The sequence below is a fragment of the Hypanus sabinus genome, chromosome 9 (assembly GCF_030144855.1).
Source record: "Hypanus sabinus isolate sHypSab1 chromosome 9, sHypSab1.hap1, whole genome shotgun sequence".
Classification (NCBI taxonomy): Eukaryota; Metazoa; Chordata; class Chondrichthyes; order Myliobatiformes; family Dasyatidae; genus Hypanus; species Hypanus sabinus.
This window is the reverse complement of record NC_082714.1, coordinates 143,116,188-143,135,360: the sequence shown is the minus strand read 5'-3', so window position 1 is coordinate 143,135,360 and position 19,173 is coordinate 143,116,188. Positions and strand designations below refer to the sequence as shown.

The window sequence follows — 19,173 nt, the reverse complement described above, 5'->3', positions numbered from 1 at the left end:
TCAAATGTTCAATTCCTTTCTTAGCCTCTAACATTAAGCTATCTGTTATATATGCTGATTCCCATAGAAAAACACAAAGTTAAGCAACAGTCACTTGCATTCTTCAATCCTTTGGTAAACTTTGAAAGACAATGTTTGAACTTGCAGAAATAAAAACTGAATAAAGCTACTAGACAAACACGGAAGGCACAAGACAACTATTGTGTTCATGCAAAGGAAATACCAGGCAACAAGTTACACAAAATGAGTTCAACATTGGTATATGCTAAGTTACATTTTTTGAACTCAATAGATCTTCAGAAAAAAGTAATCAGTCACCCAATACCCATATCATGGGTGCAAAATTTGTACCATGATTAGTAGAGCTGGCAAGACCACGTTCATTAAGCAAAACATTCAAATGGTTTAAAATAAAAACAGAGATGAAGGCAAAAATTAAGTCAAACGTGTGAAGGATGTTAAAAATTAAACGCTTTTGACCCAAACATTGCCTTTGATAGAAATACCATTGTCAGCATCAAAATGTTGCTCTTGTTCAGTAGGTCTGGATGTGCAAGAACAAACTTCCTTTAATACAAGCATTTGTGTTAAGCAGCAGAGATTATACAGCATAATATTACAATCATTTACAAGAAATTAATGTAATGCATTCGCTGAAGATCACAGAACAACAAAGCAAATTAATGCTTTAATCTAAAGTTGAAAAACAAATTAAGATACAAATTAGAAGCTGGTTAGAATAGACAAGTCAGTTAACACCTGTACACAGAAGGTTATATTATTTCTGGTCAATGTGGTGGGTAGGCACCAAACATGTTACAGATGCTAACTAATTTGCTTTGTAATTCCTGGTGCTTGTTTTTACCATTAGTAGTCAACATTTACATGCTACGGTGAATCTAACCTATAATGGTTAATTTTGAAGAAGCAATTAGATGAGATGGTTGCAGTTTTATACACAAGGAGAGGTGAAAGGTTGGGGCATGCATTCTGTCTTCTAAAGGGTTACCTCATGTTGAGGTTTCTCCTCAGGTTCTTGGCCATTGCTTTTGTGCTGATCAACGCCATCCTCTTGAGCGGGATGCTTTTCAGTACTTTTGGTACTTGGAGTACTGGCTTCAGAGACAGCATTGTCACTTTCTTGCTTAATCGCCTTAGCTTCCATTGATAACTTCTCTTCCAATATTCCGTCAATTCCTTCAGACGCTGAAAGGTCTTTCTCGAGTTCAGCAGGTTCTGAGGCGTTTGTGATAATGCTGGAATGTCTTTGTTCAACCACCACGGTCTGCGGCACAAGCTCCTGCATCTGCTCCATGGCCTCATCAGATTCTTGCTTGGCCAGCAAAGACCTCCTTTTCAGATCCTGCTTTGCTTCAGGGCTCTGAGCAAGAAAGAATGATGAAGATCAAAGTAATAAGGATCAGGAAGCAACAAAGGTGGGGATGTGAATGTGTACTGGGGACCAATGCAACTGAGTACTTTCTGTAAGTGGAGGAATCTGAAAGGTGGGCAACATAACAAACCAAAACACAAGTGAGGACAGATAGTTGATGTGACATATGGGAGGCATGAAGGAACAAGTAAATTAACATCTAAACTTGGGTGTTAATTAAAATCAGCAACCTTGGTTTTGGCAGTTTCTTCACCACTTATTTCATGTGAAGGGAACAGCTCCTGTAAAATCAAAAGGATGATCATAAAGTAATAGAATACGATTCTTGTTTTTCAAATAGAAATGGCACGTTGGCAAAACCTGAGGAACACTTGCAATTAGGAGGGTACATCTGACTGCAAGAGAGCAATCCAGAAACACTGAATAAATTAAACAGGCTATTAGCAGCATACAGAGAAAGCTTGTAATGACATTAATAACATGAAAAAAACACATGTAAATTAACTCTTAAATCATGAAGTTTAATTATGAATTAATTATCTTAATTATGAAGTTTAGCAAGAGCTAAGCACCTGGGATACAGTTGCTGAAGTAACAGAATCTTCAGAGGCTTCCCCTTTTACAGAAGTCTTCCCGGGAGATTTTAAAGCTTCTCTTGAAGGTTTTGCATCTTTGTCTTCTGAGGTGCTTTCGCGAACAGGTTTAGTCTAAACAGACAAAAGCATTCATCAAAAGCTGAAATGAAAAGTTCAGAAAAGAGCCTTCATCGTTAAATGACACAGTGGCAAACAGTTCGGGAGCTAGCACCACAGCAATAGCGGGAAATCAGCCACTAATAATTGTTTTGACAGGCATTAGTATGCTTAAAAAAGGAGCAGAACAGTGGAGAGAGAAAATAAACTAAGCAAGGGAAAGTCACAGCATATTCTTTTTCCACAGCATCATCAAAATGCAACTTTCTAGCAATATGAGAAAAGCATTGACATTTTGTTTTTTTTTGGAGACACTTCAGTTTCAACTGTTTTCACTGCCGCCAAAGGTCAATATGGTGGATCGATTGACACTTGCAGTTGCAAAACTCTAAATGGTCTAAATAAAAAAGAAAGCAAATCAACAGATTGAATACAATGCTCTGCATTTAGCAATAGACATAACTAAAACATAAAATAGCGATTCAGAAATAAATTTGTTTCAAGCTATGTAAAGTTGTATGATGTTGGATGCTATTTGACAAAACATGCTGGAACAATGTTTCCTGTGATAATTCACATGAACAGTTACCACTGCTTCTGTTAATTCCACTTCACAGCCTGAATCCGGGGATCCAACTTCAGAAATCTGTGCAGCCTGTTCCAACACTTTGACTGGCTTTTTTAAGTAAGCATTTTCTCCCAATTTTAATTCAAAGTATGATATTTTATCTTTCAGAGTAGCAGATCCCATATCATACACTTCTGGATGTCTCTCTTTAAGCTTGGCTGAAGAGTAAATTTCTGCTATCTGCTCTGATGAATTTGGAAATCCTCTGTCATGTTTAAGGAATATGCTCTCTTTTCCAGGTTTGAATGTGGGCTTTAAAGGATCAACTTTCGGAAACTCTGTGATCCTTACGTACTCAAGTTCAGTGGCTTGATTGGACTCGTCCTCTCTTGACTTAGATGGAAGCAAAGCTATTGTTGATCTTTGCAACCTTTCAACGTGAGAAAATTCAGCTTTAAGGATCACTTCCTGGCCTGCCAAGTCAAGATCAGGTGAGCCCAGTTTAGATGATTTTCCCTCAGCATATTCCATTTGAGGTTCTGATCTGGAATCTACTTTGTTGTTAACAAGGAATTGATCTTGATTTACATCTGATGACAGTTCACTGGATGCCAAGTTGTCATATACAGCCACATTTGTGGATTTTGAGCAAACCAATACTGATGATACCCGTGCTGAAGAACATATTTTAGATTCATCACTGGCTGTCCTTGGGAAACACTCCTTAGGTTCATCCCTAGAATTTGACTGAGACTCCACTTGAACAAAGTCATTGGCATGACCCTGGGAAACCTGCTTGAGCACTTCATTGTCATTGAAATTTCTGCCATTATTGTCCAATGTATATGGCCTTGTCCCTGCTCCGTTGTCCTCGGGTACACATGCTCTTTTCTCTTTTCTGTCTTCCTCCAATGTGTTTGGCTTTGACTCTTCTCCCACATTTGTCAGTGTACATGATGTCGTCTCTTTCCCATCATCCTCAAATGTACATGACTTCGGCTCTTCTCCTTTATCTCCCATTGTATCCAGCTTTATCTCTTCTCTATCACCCTCCAGCATACCTGGTCTTGGCTCTTTTCCATCATCCTCCAGTGTACCTGGCCTTGACTCTTTTATATCATCCTCCAGTGTACCTGGCCTTGACTCTTTTCCATCATCCTCCAGTGTACCTGGCCTTGACTCTTTTATATCATCCTCCAGTGTACCTGGCCTTGACTCTTTTATATCATCCTCCAGTGTACCTGGCCTTGACTCTTTTCCATCATCCTCCAGTGTACCTGGCTTAAGTTCTTTTCCATCATCCTCCAGTGTACCTGGCCTTGACTCTTTTATATCATCCTCCAGTGTACCTGGCCTTGACTCTTTTATATCATCCTCCAGTGTACCTGGCTTAAGTTCTTTTCCATCATCCTCCAGTGTACCTGGCCTTGACTCTTTTCCATCATCCTCCAGTGTACCTGGCCTTGACTCTTTTCCATCATCCTCCAGTGTACCTGGCCTTGACTCTTTTATATCATCCTCCAGTGTACCTGGCTTAAGTTCTTTTCCATCATCCTCCAGTGTACCTGGCTTAAGTTCTTTTCCATCATCCTCCAGTGTACCTGGCTTAAGTTCTTTTCCATTGCCCTCCAGTGTACCTGGCCTTGACTCTTTTCCATCATCCTCCAGTGTACCTGGCCTTGACTCTTTTCCATCATCCTCCAGTGTACCTGGCCTTGACTCTTTTCCATCGCCCTCCAGTGTACCTGGCCTTGACTCTTTTCCATCATCCTCCAGTGTACCTGGCCTTGACTCTTTTCCATCATCCTCCAGTGTACCTGGCCTTGACTCTTTTCCATCGCCCTCCAGTGTACCTGGCCTTGACTCTTTTCCATGATCTTCTGCTGAGCAAGGTTTTGAGTCCTCTTTGTGTACTTCCAAGTTTGATCTTTCTGCTTCCCCTGTAGAATGAAACTTTAAGTCACATGTTTCTGACTCTTTTTCTAATGATGTCCATGACTCATTACTATCCAATCGCTTTGAACAAGGCTGAGACTCTTTGGAGTCTTGGTTAAATGATTGTAAATCTGCCTTCACTTCTTTTAGATTTTCCACATGAAAGTTTTTGCAGTTTTGGTCAGCTGCTGGAGAATCAAGTTTGGGATATTTGTCATTGTCTTGTGGAAAAATGTCCTTTAAGTCTTTATACTCTTTAGATTTAGTTACATCATTTTCAGGAGAAACAGATTTGGATTCCTCTCTGCCAGCCATTTGCAAAGGCAACTTAGTATGTACACCTTCACCTGGTTGGGCATCTGAGTTTAATTCTTTAGACTTAAACAGCCTTTCTCCATTAAATGTTGAAGCTTTTTCTAACAACTCTGCACTACAAACTGAGGTATCATCAACATTCTTGCGTCCAGAAATTAAAGATTCTTCAGTTAAAGCTTTCTGAAATGCAAGTTCTTCAAATTCAGCTTTTTGTTTTTCCATTTCAGGTTTTCTTTGTTGATCTGAACTCAGTAACTCTGTGCAAGTTATTGCCCTCGTCTTTTCCATTAAACGAATAGATTCAGAAGGGCCATCTTTTTGTACAGCAGATAGAACACAAATTTCTTCAGTCACTGGAGATTTGTCTTCACATGGCTCATCCTTGTGAATTGCTTCTTTTATAAGCTCCATTTCAGGAGATGATAGTTCTAAATCAATTTGCTTTTTGTCACAAACAAGTGTTACAGCCTCAACTGTTTCTTCTTTGGATTCATTTCTGTCACTTTTCATTTCAACTACAACTAGTTCTTCTAGCCTAGAAGCTTGTTTTTCTATTATAACCCATTCATCAGAGCCCTACATTTCAAATACAGAAACTTGTCAACATCACAGTATTCCATAAACAAGAATATAACAACAGACATGCATTTCATTTATTTCATTTTTCTTTATAGTGAAGTATGAATTGCCATAACTGGATACAGCTAAACTTTCTAAATATATATTTTAGCAATTCTATGAAATACATGACATAATTTAGCTTTCTGGTCCTCAACACAATTAATGATGAAATAAATGAATAACTGGGTAAAGAACTAACCAATTTCACAGTAACAAACATTTCTTACATTGTCTATATTTAAATCTTTATGCTTAGCGATTTAGAATTACTGTACTCTATAAATGTTAAACCTGTAGAAAATACTAGCAAACTGGTTACAAAAACCTCCCACACTGATGTCAGTTCTGCCATTTTAAATTAACCATTATTAAATAAGCAGAGATTAATTCTGATAAAACTATAATTCAGCATGTTGTTAAATATATAACTGAAAAGGTCAACCTCAGGGGAAGATGCAAGGCTTTTCTTTGCTGAAGCTTCCAGAGATAAGGCAATGGCACCCACTTGAGAAGTAGGCTCTTCCTTGACCTCCTCTTCAGCCCTCACAGACTGACAGAAAGGTTAATTAGCTGATGTAGCACAACATATTGCATAAATACACATCACAAACGTGCTGGCTACTTGCTTGCACTTTAGATGTAAAAGTATCAAATTTTAAAATAGTATGAAAACTGGTCATTCACACTTGCATAATACCATATACTTGCCTAGGTTAAAAAGCATGAAATGCAGGCATTTTATCAATTAGCACCATTTCTTCCACTTTGCAGCATAATTTTTGATTTTTTAATCAATTAACAGATGTTACATTAATAAGAAAGCAAGTTATCTTGTAAGGCTGAATTGTCCATTGGAATAATTTATGCCAATTTTGGTCAAACTATTAAATATGCTGACAGTTGTGGGGAAGGAGACTTGTAAACTCAGGGAAAAATGGATGAACTACCAAAACTCAAGGCAAGTGATAAACAGAGGTTTAATTAACACGTTTGCTCCTCAAACTGTTCACAGTTCCTAGAGGATCCTTATCCTTTAACAAATACCACTGCAGTCAGATAATGGTGTTCCAGAAAATAATTTCTCTGAATGTTTTAACTCATTCCTGAACTAAACCTCCGATGTTCACTGCCAGTCAAGTTCCCATATGCACAAAGTTCATCGTAGCATGGCAGGAAATGGCCCACAGAAATCTTCCATTCAGCTTTTACACTTCCAAATAACACTACTTTCAGAGCCGTTACCTGCTGCCTGTAGTTTGTACTTTTTCTAAAGTTTCACCGAATTTTCCAAGTAAGGGCCAGCATCCAGCATGGAAAACTTTGAGGCTGCACATCTATCTTGTCACATGTGGGAAGATGATTTTGCTGTCTGTGGTGAACTCTGTGCCTGTCTGGACACACCCCCTGCTGACTGCTCCTGTGGCTCCTCCCACAGGCCCCTGTATAAAGGCGATCTGAGGCCTGACGCTTGGCCTCAGTCTCCAGGACATAGTATGATGGACACTCACTCCTGGTTCCTTCTTCCAGTCAATAAAAGCTGATATCTCGCCTTACGTCTCAGTCTGAGTTATTGATGGTGCATCACTGTCTGAGTCCACTCTGGAGCCAAGCAGCGAGACTCTCAAGTGGCACTTTGAGCTTATGCAAAGTAACTGGATTGTCTGAGAAGATTTAAAGGGGCCTGCCTGCAAAACTCCTCAAAAAGTTGGACTTACAGCAAAGGCACAATAGTCGCACAGCCATTGGTCAAATCTCTTGGGGTTTCAAGTGCTTCTAATATTTAGAAGCAATTAAGATCACCATGAAATTAAATTAAATTTTAAATGACGAAAATACTAAAGAAAAATCACATATTTAAAAGTATTTCTGAAAGCACGAATGTTTGTTTTGAACACAAAAATTGCTGGAGGAACTCAGCTAGTCATGCCGTGTCTATGTAGAGGAATAAATAGGTGACATTTCAGGCCAAGACCCTTCATCAGGCTCTTCATGAGTCCTGATGAAGGGTTTCAGCCCAAAACATCAACATTTTATTCCTGCCCATAGATGCTGCCTGGCCTGATGCGTTCCTCCAGCATTTTGTGTGTGTCACTCAAGATTTCCAGCTTCTGTAGCATCTCTTGTGTTTAATATCTTTAAAAATAATTATCTTTCCATTACGTTGCTTTCCTGTATTTGTAAAAGTTTCATTAAGGTGAATGGGTTTTGCAGATTCTGTACCAGGTCTGAGAGTAGGCTTCCCAGCACAAATACCTGGTATTCCAGTGAGCTCCTGCACCACAGAGAGCACCTGGGAAAGCTCTGGCAGACCCCAGCTGTAAGGCTGGAACTACCGCACTCATGTGGCCAGTTCTACACATGCTAACACATTGCTGAGAAACACTGGCAGTTCTATCTGGAAATGCCAGTACAACCCAGCAACATCAAGTGAAATCTGCTTTCAAACACAGATCCTGCACAACAAGAACAATAAACAAATAACACTGAATAGATAAAATAATTTGTAAGACAGCTTGACCTTCACAACTTCCATAAAATGTATTACATACTTATTATGAGGTAGAATTCTTTTCCTAAAGACTTTTCAATATTCATTAAATTTCAAAGTATTTTAATCAAATGCCACTACAGACGGCATTGATTTACTGAAACACAGCTAAAGAACTTTACATACCTATGGATTCATAAAAGTACGCAAGTTAAAAAGTGTGAAGACAGATTTTGTGGCATTATTTTAATGATATGAAAGTGCACTTTTCCCCACTGTCTTTCCATTCAGCAGTGAGTCAATACGACATCGAGAAATGCATGGCTCAGGGATAAACGTACTGAGAAGCAGTTGAGCACCAGGAATAAAACATTAAAAGCTGACTCGTGTGGCTTACTCTGCAGGATTTGTTAGTACTGGCAACAATCTGCTTCATGGTGAGCGGATGCCAGGCTGCCAGCCAGCAAAGGCCAGTACAATACACTGGTGGGAAAAGGCCAACACAGTCAGTGCTAATGGCTCAAGTTAGCAGTGTTGGTGATATAACCAAATCGGTTAGAAATTTAAGTTGCATTCATCTTCAAATCCACTATAATTAAAATTTTCATAATACTATTTGGTTCTAAGAGCTGCATCTGGGAAGAAACTAAAACGGCAACATAATTATGTTAGCGTTAAAGTTTGATTCTGGCCTTCATTAAAATGTAGCACTTGGACAACAAATGATCAAAACCCCAAGTGGAAAAAACAAGGGAGAAAGCTGCCTCATTGTTCAATAACTTTGAAGAAATGAGACCTTATAAACATACAAAACGTGGTTGTTAAGCATTTTTTCCTTTTAAATTTACCCTTGCTGAATTTCTATCAGTTGCAAATATACAAAACATGTATTAATAAGTTGCAGTTTTTACAGTGCCCTTGTAACACAAGGACTATGCAAAATTTTGAATAGTAATAAAAATAATCAGATGCATCATCTATTTGACGACTACAAGCGCCATTGTCCTATGCAGCATTTTTCAAATGCATACCCTACACTGTCAACCAGTTTACAAAATATTAACTATAAAATTTTTCCAAATCAAACAATAGATTAGTGACTGCCATGTCATTTTTATTAATACTATTCATCTTTTTTTGCTGCTTTAGTATGCTTTATCCCCTGAATGGACAAGTCATAATGACACTTGGTTAAGCAACAGTAGCTCACAAGAGATGTGCCATTATTCCTTCTTTCTTACTTAATCTCTGAACACCGTGGATAGATCAAACCTCAAATGAAGACTCCTGGCTTACCAGTGAATTCAGTGTCTCATACATAAGGACCAAGTGAGGTCCATTTAATGCTTTTATATATAAAATCAGGTATTACAAATAAAAAATCAGTTTTGTGGGGCAAAAATAGACAATGAAGATGTGAATGAAATCCACAGTTTCAAACATTATTTTAATAGATCATCTCTGAACTCAGATGTAGAAGGTGATTGGAAAGTGTATGGTATATATTGTACCTTAGTTCTAATTTAACATGGGCTTTGGAAGTTGTGATACAATGATATAAGCACTTACTAATCTAAAAAGGTCAGGCACCTAGGATGGATATCTATGCTCCTTTTCAAAAATGATGTCAATTGCAAAGTTAGTGTTAACAGTGAGCTTTGAGATCATTACTATCCCCTTGACATACTTAGGCACATTTAGAATGGCAAGCATTCATAATCGATGAGTAAATTAAATTTATATATGCAGCACAATAGTTGATCTGCTTTACTCTGTGCTGTCACTCTTACGGGTGCACATCCCATAGTCAAGCCAAATAAAGGCTACAGTCAGTACAAAATCTCATGAGAGAGACAGATGAATAATGAGAAAGTGAGCTGAAGATTTATCACATCAGCCTTCTAGATGTGATTCGGGGAAAGTTATTCTGGAATGCAGAATGGAAATGCTTTTTCTAAGTAACCTCCGTCACTAATCATATTGTGTAGATGAGAAAGAGTGCTCTGTATTTTATTGATTCGGTATAACTCAATAAATATTGGAATTTAAAAGCCACATAACATTGAAGCTGACACATCCCAAGCTGCAGATGTGCTGGGTAACCTGCAGATGGCACAATCTATTAAAAGAAACCTTCCCAAACTCCAATGCATCACAAAGGTGAGCTGTGCGCATTATCAAAGTAAATACTGTTAACTACCATGGAAAACCACATTGGTATGTTACTGAAGAGGCAAGACTAAAAAGGAAGCTTCACACTGCCATTGACAAGGAATATGGAAAATGTTTACATACTTTATTTGGTTGACTCTTAGCCATCAAGAATTTTGCAGTCTTCTGTTCAGAAAGTTAATCAGAATAAACAAATTGCAGTCAATAGTCTATAATCTAATCCCTATTATAGCATCCTGTCATTTTATTCTGCACCAAGGTGGTGGTCAAAATCTTACTCTGTATGAATTAACTGTGGTGTAATCCTGTTTTTAGTAAAATGCACATTGCTCATCCCATTGCTGCAACTAGAAAAATAGCCACTGCCAGTAAAGTAACAAATAAACGGATAATCAAGAGCCAGAACCAAGTTGGCAGATCTAACATACTCACAGCTTCAATAAAGTGCTTAGAAACAAAACCCACCTCTTTAGGCTTCTCGGATTCCTCCTGCTCCTTCTCTTTTGGTTTTAATGGAGAAGTTGTTAATTTCTTTTCCCGGTCACCATGACTTATCTTAATATTAGTAGACTCTTGTAAAGTCCGTTTGAGTTCATTGATATTCGCCTGATGCTTCAACAACACATCTTCTGATTTATCCAGGAACTTTAATATAATTGAAAGAAAAAGAAATTTGTTACATTAGAGGTAACGAGACACTGGTTTAAGTAGTCCCTAATGAAGAGAGAGAAGACAATATACCCATTTCTAAAGCTCATTTGTCTGAAATTTCATTGTACCACTTAACTGAAGCAAGAACACAAATTTTTATTAACAAGCTTGCTTTTGGAATACTATTGTTCTGCCAGACTGGATCTTGGGAAAATGACTGGACTAATAATTATTTTTCTGCAGTATATTTTAATTCATTTTAGAATTCAGCTTAAACACCTGCTACAATTTAATACAAAATACTCTCTCAGTATGGTTTCATCCCCCCAAATTATTTCACAGATTTCAATTCCTGCCAACTTTACGACAAACTTAGGTAGACCGCCTTCAATCCCTGTATCATGATTGTATTTATCAAGTGAAAAAGCTCTATTTTTCAATATATATATAATGGTTTTAAATCTACAGCAGATGGAGTATAAATATGAATAATCACCTGAATAAAACAGCAGGTATTTCATTATTTGCTAGTTTATTCATTTACAGATGTGAGCATTGTTGACTAAGCCATTGTTTATTGGCTATTCTCAACAGCTGGAAACAATGAAGGTGAGCTGTGACTTGAACTTCTGTAGCCTGCATGGTGAAGATACTCTCGTGCTGACAGGCAGGTAATTTAGACCCAACAATGAGAAGCAAACACCACCTTTCAAAGTCAGGCCAAAAGATGGTGGTGCCCATAGTAGCTGAAGCCATTGTACTTTGAAGTGACAGAGATCACGTGCTTAGGCTTAAAATGTTCTGACAAGGAGCAGAAGGACACTGCAGCCGCACTGGAGGACTAGTCTCACTGAGTAGGGATCCGGATGCCAGAGGGTGAGAGATAATACGTATGTCAACCATCATAGATTTACAAGTTAAGGTACCCGGCATCAGAGATGATATGATCCAACCCCAAGTGTAAAGCAGCCTTCCATCAAACCAAATTACATTTCTATTAGCTGTGCCAACCTCTTTCTCAATGCATAAGAAAGCATCATAACAGTCAATGACTTACTGCAGCTAATGAAACTAGCATTGCACCTAATTGAAAGTCACGCTTCCAAAGCTGATAAATACAATCTAAGCGATGGAAGATTTACAAACACACACACAAGATCAAATGGCTAGCAGCTTTGTATGCAACAAGCAAGGAGGCGGCACAGAGTGCTACACTGCAATGTAATGCATTTGGTGATCAAGCGACATCCGGTGAATAGTTAACACTTGGTTATCCTCCAGAGTGAAGCTTCGGCAGGATTTTTACAGCACCGCATTCACTTATGAAATGTACATTAGTGTAGAAGTAGTGTCCTGACGACAATGAAAAAACATGATTCAGAAAATTATCACCCACTATTCTGTGACAAGATCAGTTTTTTTAAGTCTCAAACAACATGAATTTCCAGATCTTGGTAACAAATTAGTGTTTCAAAGGGAGCAGTGAATTTCTTGGTTCTGTAGGTGATAAATTGTGAAGGATAAACAAATTGCAGTAACTCAATGTTATATCTATAATTAGCTTGATGAATGAATTTCCATTCAAAATAAATTAAAACTAATTATCTTCTAAATTGAGAATGTTTTTTTTTAAAAACAGATATGAAAATATTTCACATAAACTACAGTAAAACCAGCCCGCAGTGGTCTGTACACTACCTCTTGCCTAAGTTTCGGCTCATCTTCATGTTCCATCTGACAGCAAAATTTCAAAAGAAATCAAATCAATTAAATCCAAAACAAGACCTTAATCTATTGACCTTCATGTGAAGAATGAAATCAAACTTAGCAATGGGAAAATCAATGCTTGAAAGAAATAACTTAGACCAATAGTTTGTTTTGAAGCAGTTTCTGTTTATATTAACACCAACATTGTGGAGGACAAATCTGGAGTTAAGGTCTAAGATAAGTGGACTTGTCCCCTGTCCACTTAGACCAATAGTTTGTTTTGAAGCAGTTTCTGTTTATATTAACACCAACATTGTGGAGGACAAATCTGGAGTTAAGGTCTAAGATAAGTGGACTTGTCCCCTGTGGGACTCCAATGCTGCTTCACTCTGTCACAATTTTCTTAAACTCTGGGTTCAGTATGCATTTGTATCAACTGTGCACTTTGTGTCATGAATATTTTCTAAATCCTCTGGATAGATGGCGAATTCAAGACAATTGGGAATGACTAAAACCTGCTTCTATAGTTCCTGAATACAGTTAGTTTTACTAGAAATAGGTAATTCATTCAGGTGTAAATGTATTTTTATTTGTTTGCGTAAACATAGCAGGTGTTCTAACTCATTGGCATCTAATCCAAATTTCCTTGTGAACCTTTGCCTTCCACATTAGCTATTCAAGTCTGTCTTGATTCTAAGCCTCACTGAGAACCGACTGTGCTCAGTCACAACATCGTGAAAATATTTTCCATGTCCTTGCACCTCCCATTTTTTGATTAAATTTAAATATCATGCATGATTGCACAGAGGAGAAGACTTGATCGACCAAATGGTGTAGTTCTGTTCCTATGTCTTAAGGTCTAGACGTTCTTTCTGTATTTTTGGATAAACTGTAGAAATTCGTTTTCAAAGTCATTTTGCACCACATTTACCCAAACAAGTCCACTAGAGTAGAAGAAAATGTGAAAATTGTTTACAAGTCAAAAGCAAAATGAACAAGCTATTTGAATTGTGTCATATATGTTCTTTCTTAGCTTTATGTGAAGCATGAAGGAATCAGATGGTGATTTCTACCACTGAATAAAACTATTAGCTGGATAAGAGGGTTAAGGTCTTCAGAATCTTGATTCTTTAAAAGCAGGATTTGGTGACTGTAAATTTTTGGGATGGACTATAGGTGTTATGTATTCATTTTTCAAAAGCCTTATGGGTAGATCCTGCCTGAAATCCAAAAAAGTAGAATGTGCTAGGCTAAATAATCAGAAATGTAAGACTAAATTGTTACTGTTCCAAATAAATAAAATCAATTACGAATTGAAGTCCCACTTAGACACCCAGAAAATGCTATTCACAGAGGAATTTTGCTTCTCTTTCCTGGAAACTGTAATTACATTTCATCCAAAACAAGAATGGTAACAGACTGCTCATTTCAGTCATTATAAACAAAAGACAAGTACAGGAATGTTTCCCTTTCTATAGTAATCTCTCTTTCCCTTCAGTTTTGTGTCATCGTACTCATTACTAAGAGGTGATTTGCCAGGTTGCTTCTGAACATGTATATGGCTAACGTGCTACTCACAAGGGGAAAAGAAACACAAGCCTACTTTCAGTACTATGAAACCAGCACAAGTTGTCTATGCTAAAATCTCACAGGGTCAAGGTGGACCTTGACTATCACTCTGTGATGGCCTACAACTTCATGGCCTAATTCACAAACAGATGAGAGGCTTTAAAAGATATATCAATTGATGTATTAAGTAATTAATCCAATGTCACTGTACTAAGCACTGTACTATTTCATCTTCAAGAAGCGCTGCCTCAAAGGATGACATCCATCATTAAGGACCCCCATGACCCAGGACGTGCCTTCTTCTCATTGCTACCATCAGGGAGTTGGTACAGGAGCCTGAAGGCACATGCTCAATGATTCAGGAGTAGCTTCTTCCCCTCTGCCATCAGATTTCTGAATGGACAGTGAACCCATAAACACTACCTCAGTAAAGTGATATTAAACCTGATTCTGATGTTGAATTACAGGCCCACTGGAAGTTTGATTTCACAATCAGACAGCAGTTGCATCACTCTTGAGGAAAATTTGCATTGCCAGTCTTAGGTAGCACCACATTTGAAATTCCAGTGCAATTGTCATGGTTTAGAAGCCTTATTAAAGAAGTTTTTGAAATAGGACTTGAAAACAAAATCTCAAGAATGAATACAAAAATCACAATTGTATTGTTAGATGAAGAGCAAATATTAGGCATGTTCTTCAACCAACATCGCTCCTCATAACATCTAATCATAAATCCCATCAATGATGTGTGCCAATACACAAGTTGCTTTCTGACACTGTAAAAGTGATCATGCATTATAAAGTACTTAATTGCCTGTAAGTGCTTTGCAATTTCCGAAAGTTGTGAAAAGTGACGTACAATTGCAGTTGCATTCCTCTTTCTGATAAAGCATCTTGGCCACCTGCCACTAAATGGTATGCCCAGCAATACTGATGAGAGGTGGTGTTGACACGGGATCGCGGTATCAATGGGACTCCACACTACACCCTGCATAAACTGATGCGTTCATAATAACACACACAGAGCAGCGGCAGCAGCAGCTGCTGGTTACTTTCTACAACAGGCACGTATCGCTGAGTGTTAGTGGAGATGGTAACTGTTAGCCTTTCTGGAGACATTCCTTATCTAACCCCAGGTATACTTCCATTTCTGAGGCATCCTCTGTGCATCTCTGAATGCTGTTTATATTGTATACAAGCAGGTATTTATTTATGCATGCACATTTTATTCCATATTCACCCTTTAACCTCTAAGTTGATTACCTTTTTTTTATTTCAGTATAATTCTTTATATTTTATAATTGTTGAATATTGGGTTTTTTTTGTTTCATGTTGCACCCTAACACATCGCAGCAACTTCTTAATACAGTCAATTTTGATCCACTGGGCCATCTGTTAATCGGAGCAGCTGCTTATTAGAGACAACCCTTAAAGATTAAAAACTAATCAAGAAAATACCTGGGACTCCCTTAATTTATTTGGGACACTCTGCTGCATAATTGGGACGGACGACTGTTGCCGAACAGTTTCTAACTAGAGTCAGTCGCGTGGACTTGTGTGGCTGTCAGACACGACATCGTGCTTAGGAGTAGGGTTAACCCTAATGCTTGGAGCAAACAGTTTTTAAGATAGTGTCAATTGTATGTGTTTGTGTTCAAAAAAGCAGTGATTTTTGTCACTGATAGTTGGCAAGAAATATGCAGCAAGACAAATCAGAACTGGTCTGCTCACTGTGGTTTCCCAGCATTCAGGATTGTAGATGTCAGAAATAGCCAGGAGTGAAAATGAAAATGATTCTACTGCTTCAAGTTGAGAACTATGAATAATTCAAAGCTATCGACAATCATCTTGAATGTTACAATCAAAATGAAGACATGGAGGATGCTATTGTCAGAAGCATTGTTTGAAGGCAGTCCATTATCTGAACTAGGTGTCTGTGCTGATTTTGTTAATTTACAGTCAATCAGAAGAACACGGCAGCGTACTCTGAATGAATTCCTCCACTGAGAGCTATTAGGAACTAATACGTAATTTTAGGGTACTGTAGTAGTATTGGTAGGCTTCTCAGTTAAATGGTAGTTTGTCTTTTTTATTCCTTTTAAACTATTTCCATGAAACTTCAGCTAATTGGGGCAACCACATAACTGGGCTAAAACGTACTAGTCCCAATTAACCAGGATCCACTGTGGATGCAAATACCAATGGTGAATATAGCTGACCCTTGATCTGTAACTCAAGGATCTGCTGAATTCATAATGCTTAAGTACCAACCATCTTCACTCTGCTGTCTCCCTATTCCTTGGTTTCTTCATTATTGACACCATTTTATAATTATCAGTGTCAATTTCAGGCTTGGACTAGAGCCAAAACTTACAACTGCTTTCCCGTAATGCTGCTCCTTTACCCCAACCCGGGAAAAGACAGCTTTCTAATCAATGCGACTGACCAATTCCTTTTTCAATCATCTCCATGCCCTTCCAGAGTGAGGCTTTAGACTGTATTTAGGCAATTTTATTTCTGTTCCAGTCCAGAGATGCTTTATCCCAATAGAGTCAAATGAAATTTAGTCACAGGTGTGTAGTGAATGGAATGAACCTTGGCACATCGTTGCATACAACATCATTGCATACCGCCAAGCAGGAGGGATACCTTGGCAATATCGTACCATTCCATGCCTTCAATTATGCTCAGCTGGACCGAGTCAAAGAAAGGATAGAGGAATGAATATCTACTTAGAGAAACACATTATCCTTCTAGGTCAGAACTCAGTCTCCTGTATTTCTGCACAATTTTACTGACCTCCAAAAATATAGTGGATTATTGGTTAACAATAAAATTTATTAGCTGCATCAGAATCTTAAAACTTCAACACTATTGTACCTTCATTTCTTTTATTTTTGTTGGTGTTGTAACTTCTGTTTTCTCTGACTTCTGGGAGGATTTCTTGCTGTCTGACTGCGTTGTATCTGGTGTTTCTGTCCTTGAAGTTTCGCTTGGGTCCTTTGTCAAATCCTTCAAAAGGGCATCATGGTTCTCCCCAACAGAAGCTGGACGGAAAAACTCTGCAAGTCAGAATACCTGACGTAAAATATGCTCATTATACTCCAAAAAAAATTTATGTCAAGCAGTTTGATAAAAAAGGGAAGAGCATATTACCTGCCAACAGTTCGAGGATATATAATATTCTTCTTTGCCTTTATATTGATTTTATACCAACAAATACCATTTCCGAGTGCTCTTAAAAGTGCACACCTGCCTAACTCAGATTCAGAGCCCCAACAATGTCAATCAGGTCGTCCGTCTGCAGTGTTTGTTCTACTTACTTTTTCCTGAATGTGCATCATCTCAGAGAGGATATGGACATCACTGTCAATAAGTGCTGATCTTGTCAAATGACCTGGCCAGTGATTCACTTGCACTTCTTTGAATGTTGTGTATGGTACATAGTCTCGTCCACATCAGAGGAAACAAAACTCTGTTAGGGTGACCACTTGGCGGTACACCTTAGTTTAATCTGCAAGGCTTCCTATTGTATTTCTGCCCAATGTAGTTGCCTGCCTCTCTTCCAGGGTCATGTCCACAGGTACAATGGAGGATTTCTGGGACCATTGGCACCTCAGGCTCGAGCGCTTTCTAGATAGTGATGACCATGTTATTTAAAGAGAGGTGCCAGAAAAAGACCAGCAATATGATGAAAGATCCCATCCACCCTGCTTTTGGACTGTTTGCCCCACTCCCATCATGGAGGAGGGTCCATAGCACCCACACCAAGACCACCAGACTCAAAAACAGTTACTTTCCACACGCAGTAAGGATCAGCACCTCCACCTACCAACATACCCCACCCCCCCCATCACCAATACTTTATCATTTTCTGTCAGTCACTTTATGAACAGATACTTCTGTACATAACGTCACTTTATGTACATACAATCTTATGCATTTATATTTATTGTGGCTTTTTTATTATATTCTTTATTTTAATTGTGTTTTTTTTTGTGTGGTGCATTGGATCTGGAGTAACAATTATTTTGTCCTCCTTTACATTTATGTCTGGGAAATGACATTAAACAATCTTGAATAATTTGAAATTGCAAGGAAGTGTGTATCATGATGTACTGTAATATTGTATTCCTGTGATACTATAATCATTAAATAATCTACATTTGGAAAAGGGGGCAGCGGAAGGAGGGAAGAGGGAAAAAAGCTTCCAGTTGTCAGTCACCTTAATTCACCATCTCATTCCAAACAATGCCGTTCTGCACCGACCCAGTGAGGCCCAATGCACACAGTTCATGGCTGCCTGGGCAGGTTGTAGCCTTCAAGCCTGAGCACCAGCTCCAACCATTTCAGGTAGCTCATTTTTCTGTGTTTGTATTTTTACTGGCTATTGTTGTGGAAGGAACAGTGAGGGCTAAAACCAGTAAATAGGGATGAGGTTTGTGCGAATGTGTTAAGGGGGAATTGCAGACAAAGCCCAGAAGTAGAGACATGGAACGCAGCAGTGATGTCACCCAGGTTTCAGCTACCTTATTAATTATGCTATAGTGTGCACCCATTGTTGGAATAGAAAACTGGATTTACTGTTAGACCCATGGATAATCATTTTATTATGTAAGCAGGGCCTAGTCTATTAGCTCATTAAATCTTTCCGTAGCCACCATTGTTATCAACATGTAATTTTACTGGTATTCTCACCAACTGAGAATGTAAAAGCTGCTTCAAATTCATGCAAATGTAGACCAGCTTTGGCTGGTCTCTTGGTGCACATCAGTTTTTTGACAAATCGCTCATTATTTTAAACATCAGTTCTGTGGTTTTTTTAGTTTGCTCCTGCAGTAGCCATTTCTGTTTGAAACAGCAACTTGCTTTCCCCACTGCCCACCCGCTCTCGAGAAACACTGCTCACTGTGCTTGACATTACAGCATTCTCTTGTTGCATTCTAGTCCAACAATAGCTCTGACTTGCACTTCACAGCTTTACGTGTCTGCTTTTCTCTCTCTTTCTAACTCCCCTCATTGACAGCTACATTAACAAGCTAAGGAGACCCTGCATTCATCC

The 19,173-nt window shown here is 38.4% G+C and overlaps 1 protein-coding gene across 12 annotated transcripts in view; it reads right to left on the bottom strand.

Annotated features, from left to right (window-relative positions):
• The window catches only part of LOC132399867 (band 4.1-like protein 1), a 290,816-nt gene that overhangs the window by 11,778 nt on the left and 259,865 nt on the right, over positions 1-19,173 (bottom strand). For 7 of the 12 annotated variants that reach the window (XM_059980721.1, XM_059980718.1, XM_059980719.1 and 4 more), the window contains 6 exons: positions 16,992-17,173; positions 10,650-10,829; positions 5,967-6,074; positions 1,966-2,100; positions 1,624-1,674; positions 1,010-1,381 (listed from right to left, as the gene is read on the bottom strand). In XM_059980721.1, the coding sequence (XP_059836704.1) occupies positions 1,010-1,381; positions 1,624-1,674; positions 1,966-2,100; positions 5,967-6,074; positions 10,650-10,829; positions 16,992-17,173 (1,028 nt within the window). The remainder of the gene's footprint in view (positions 1-1,009; positions 1,382-1,623; positions 1,675-1,965; positions 2,101-5,966; positions 6,075-10,649; positions 10,830-16,991; positions 17,174-19,173) is intronic. The other 5 variants (XM_059980726.1, XM_059980728.1, XM_059980727.1 and 2 more) reach the window with 5 other exon arrangements.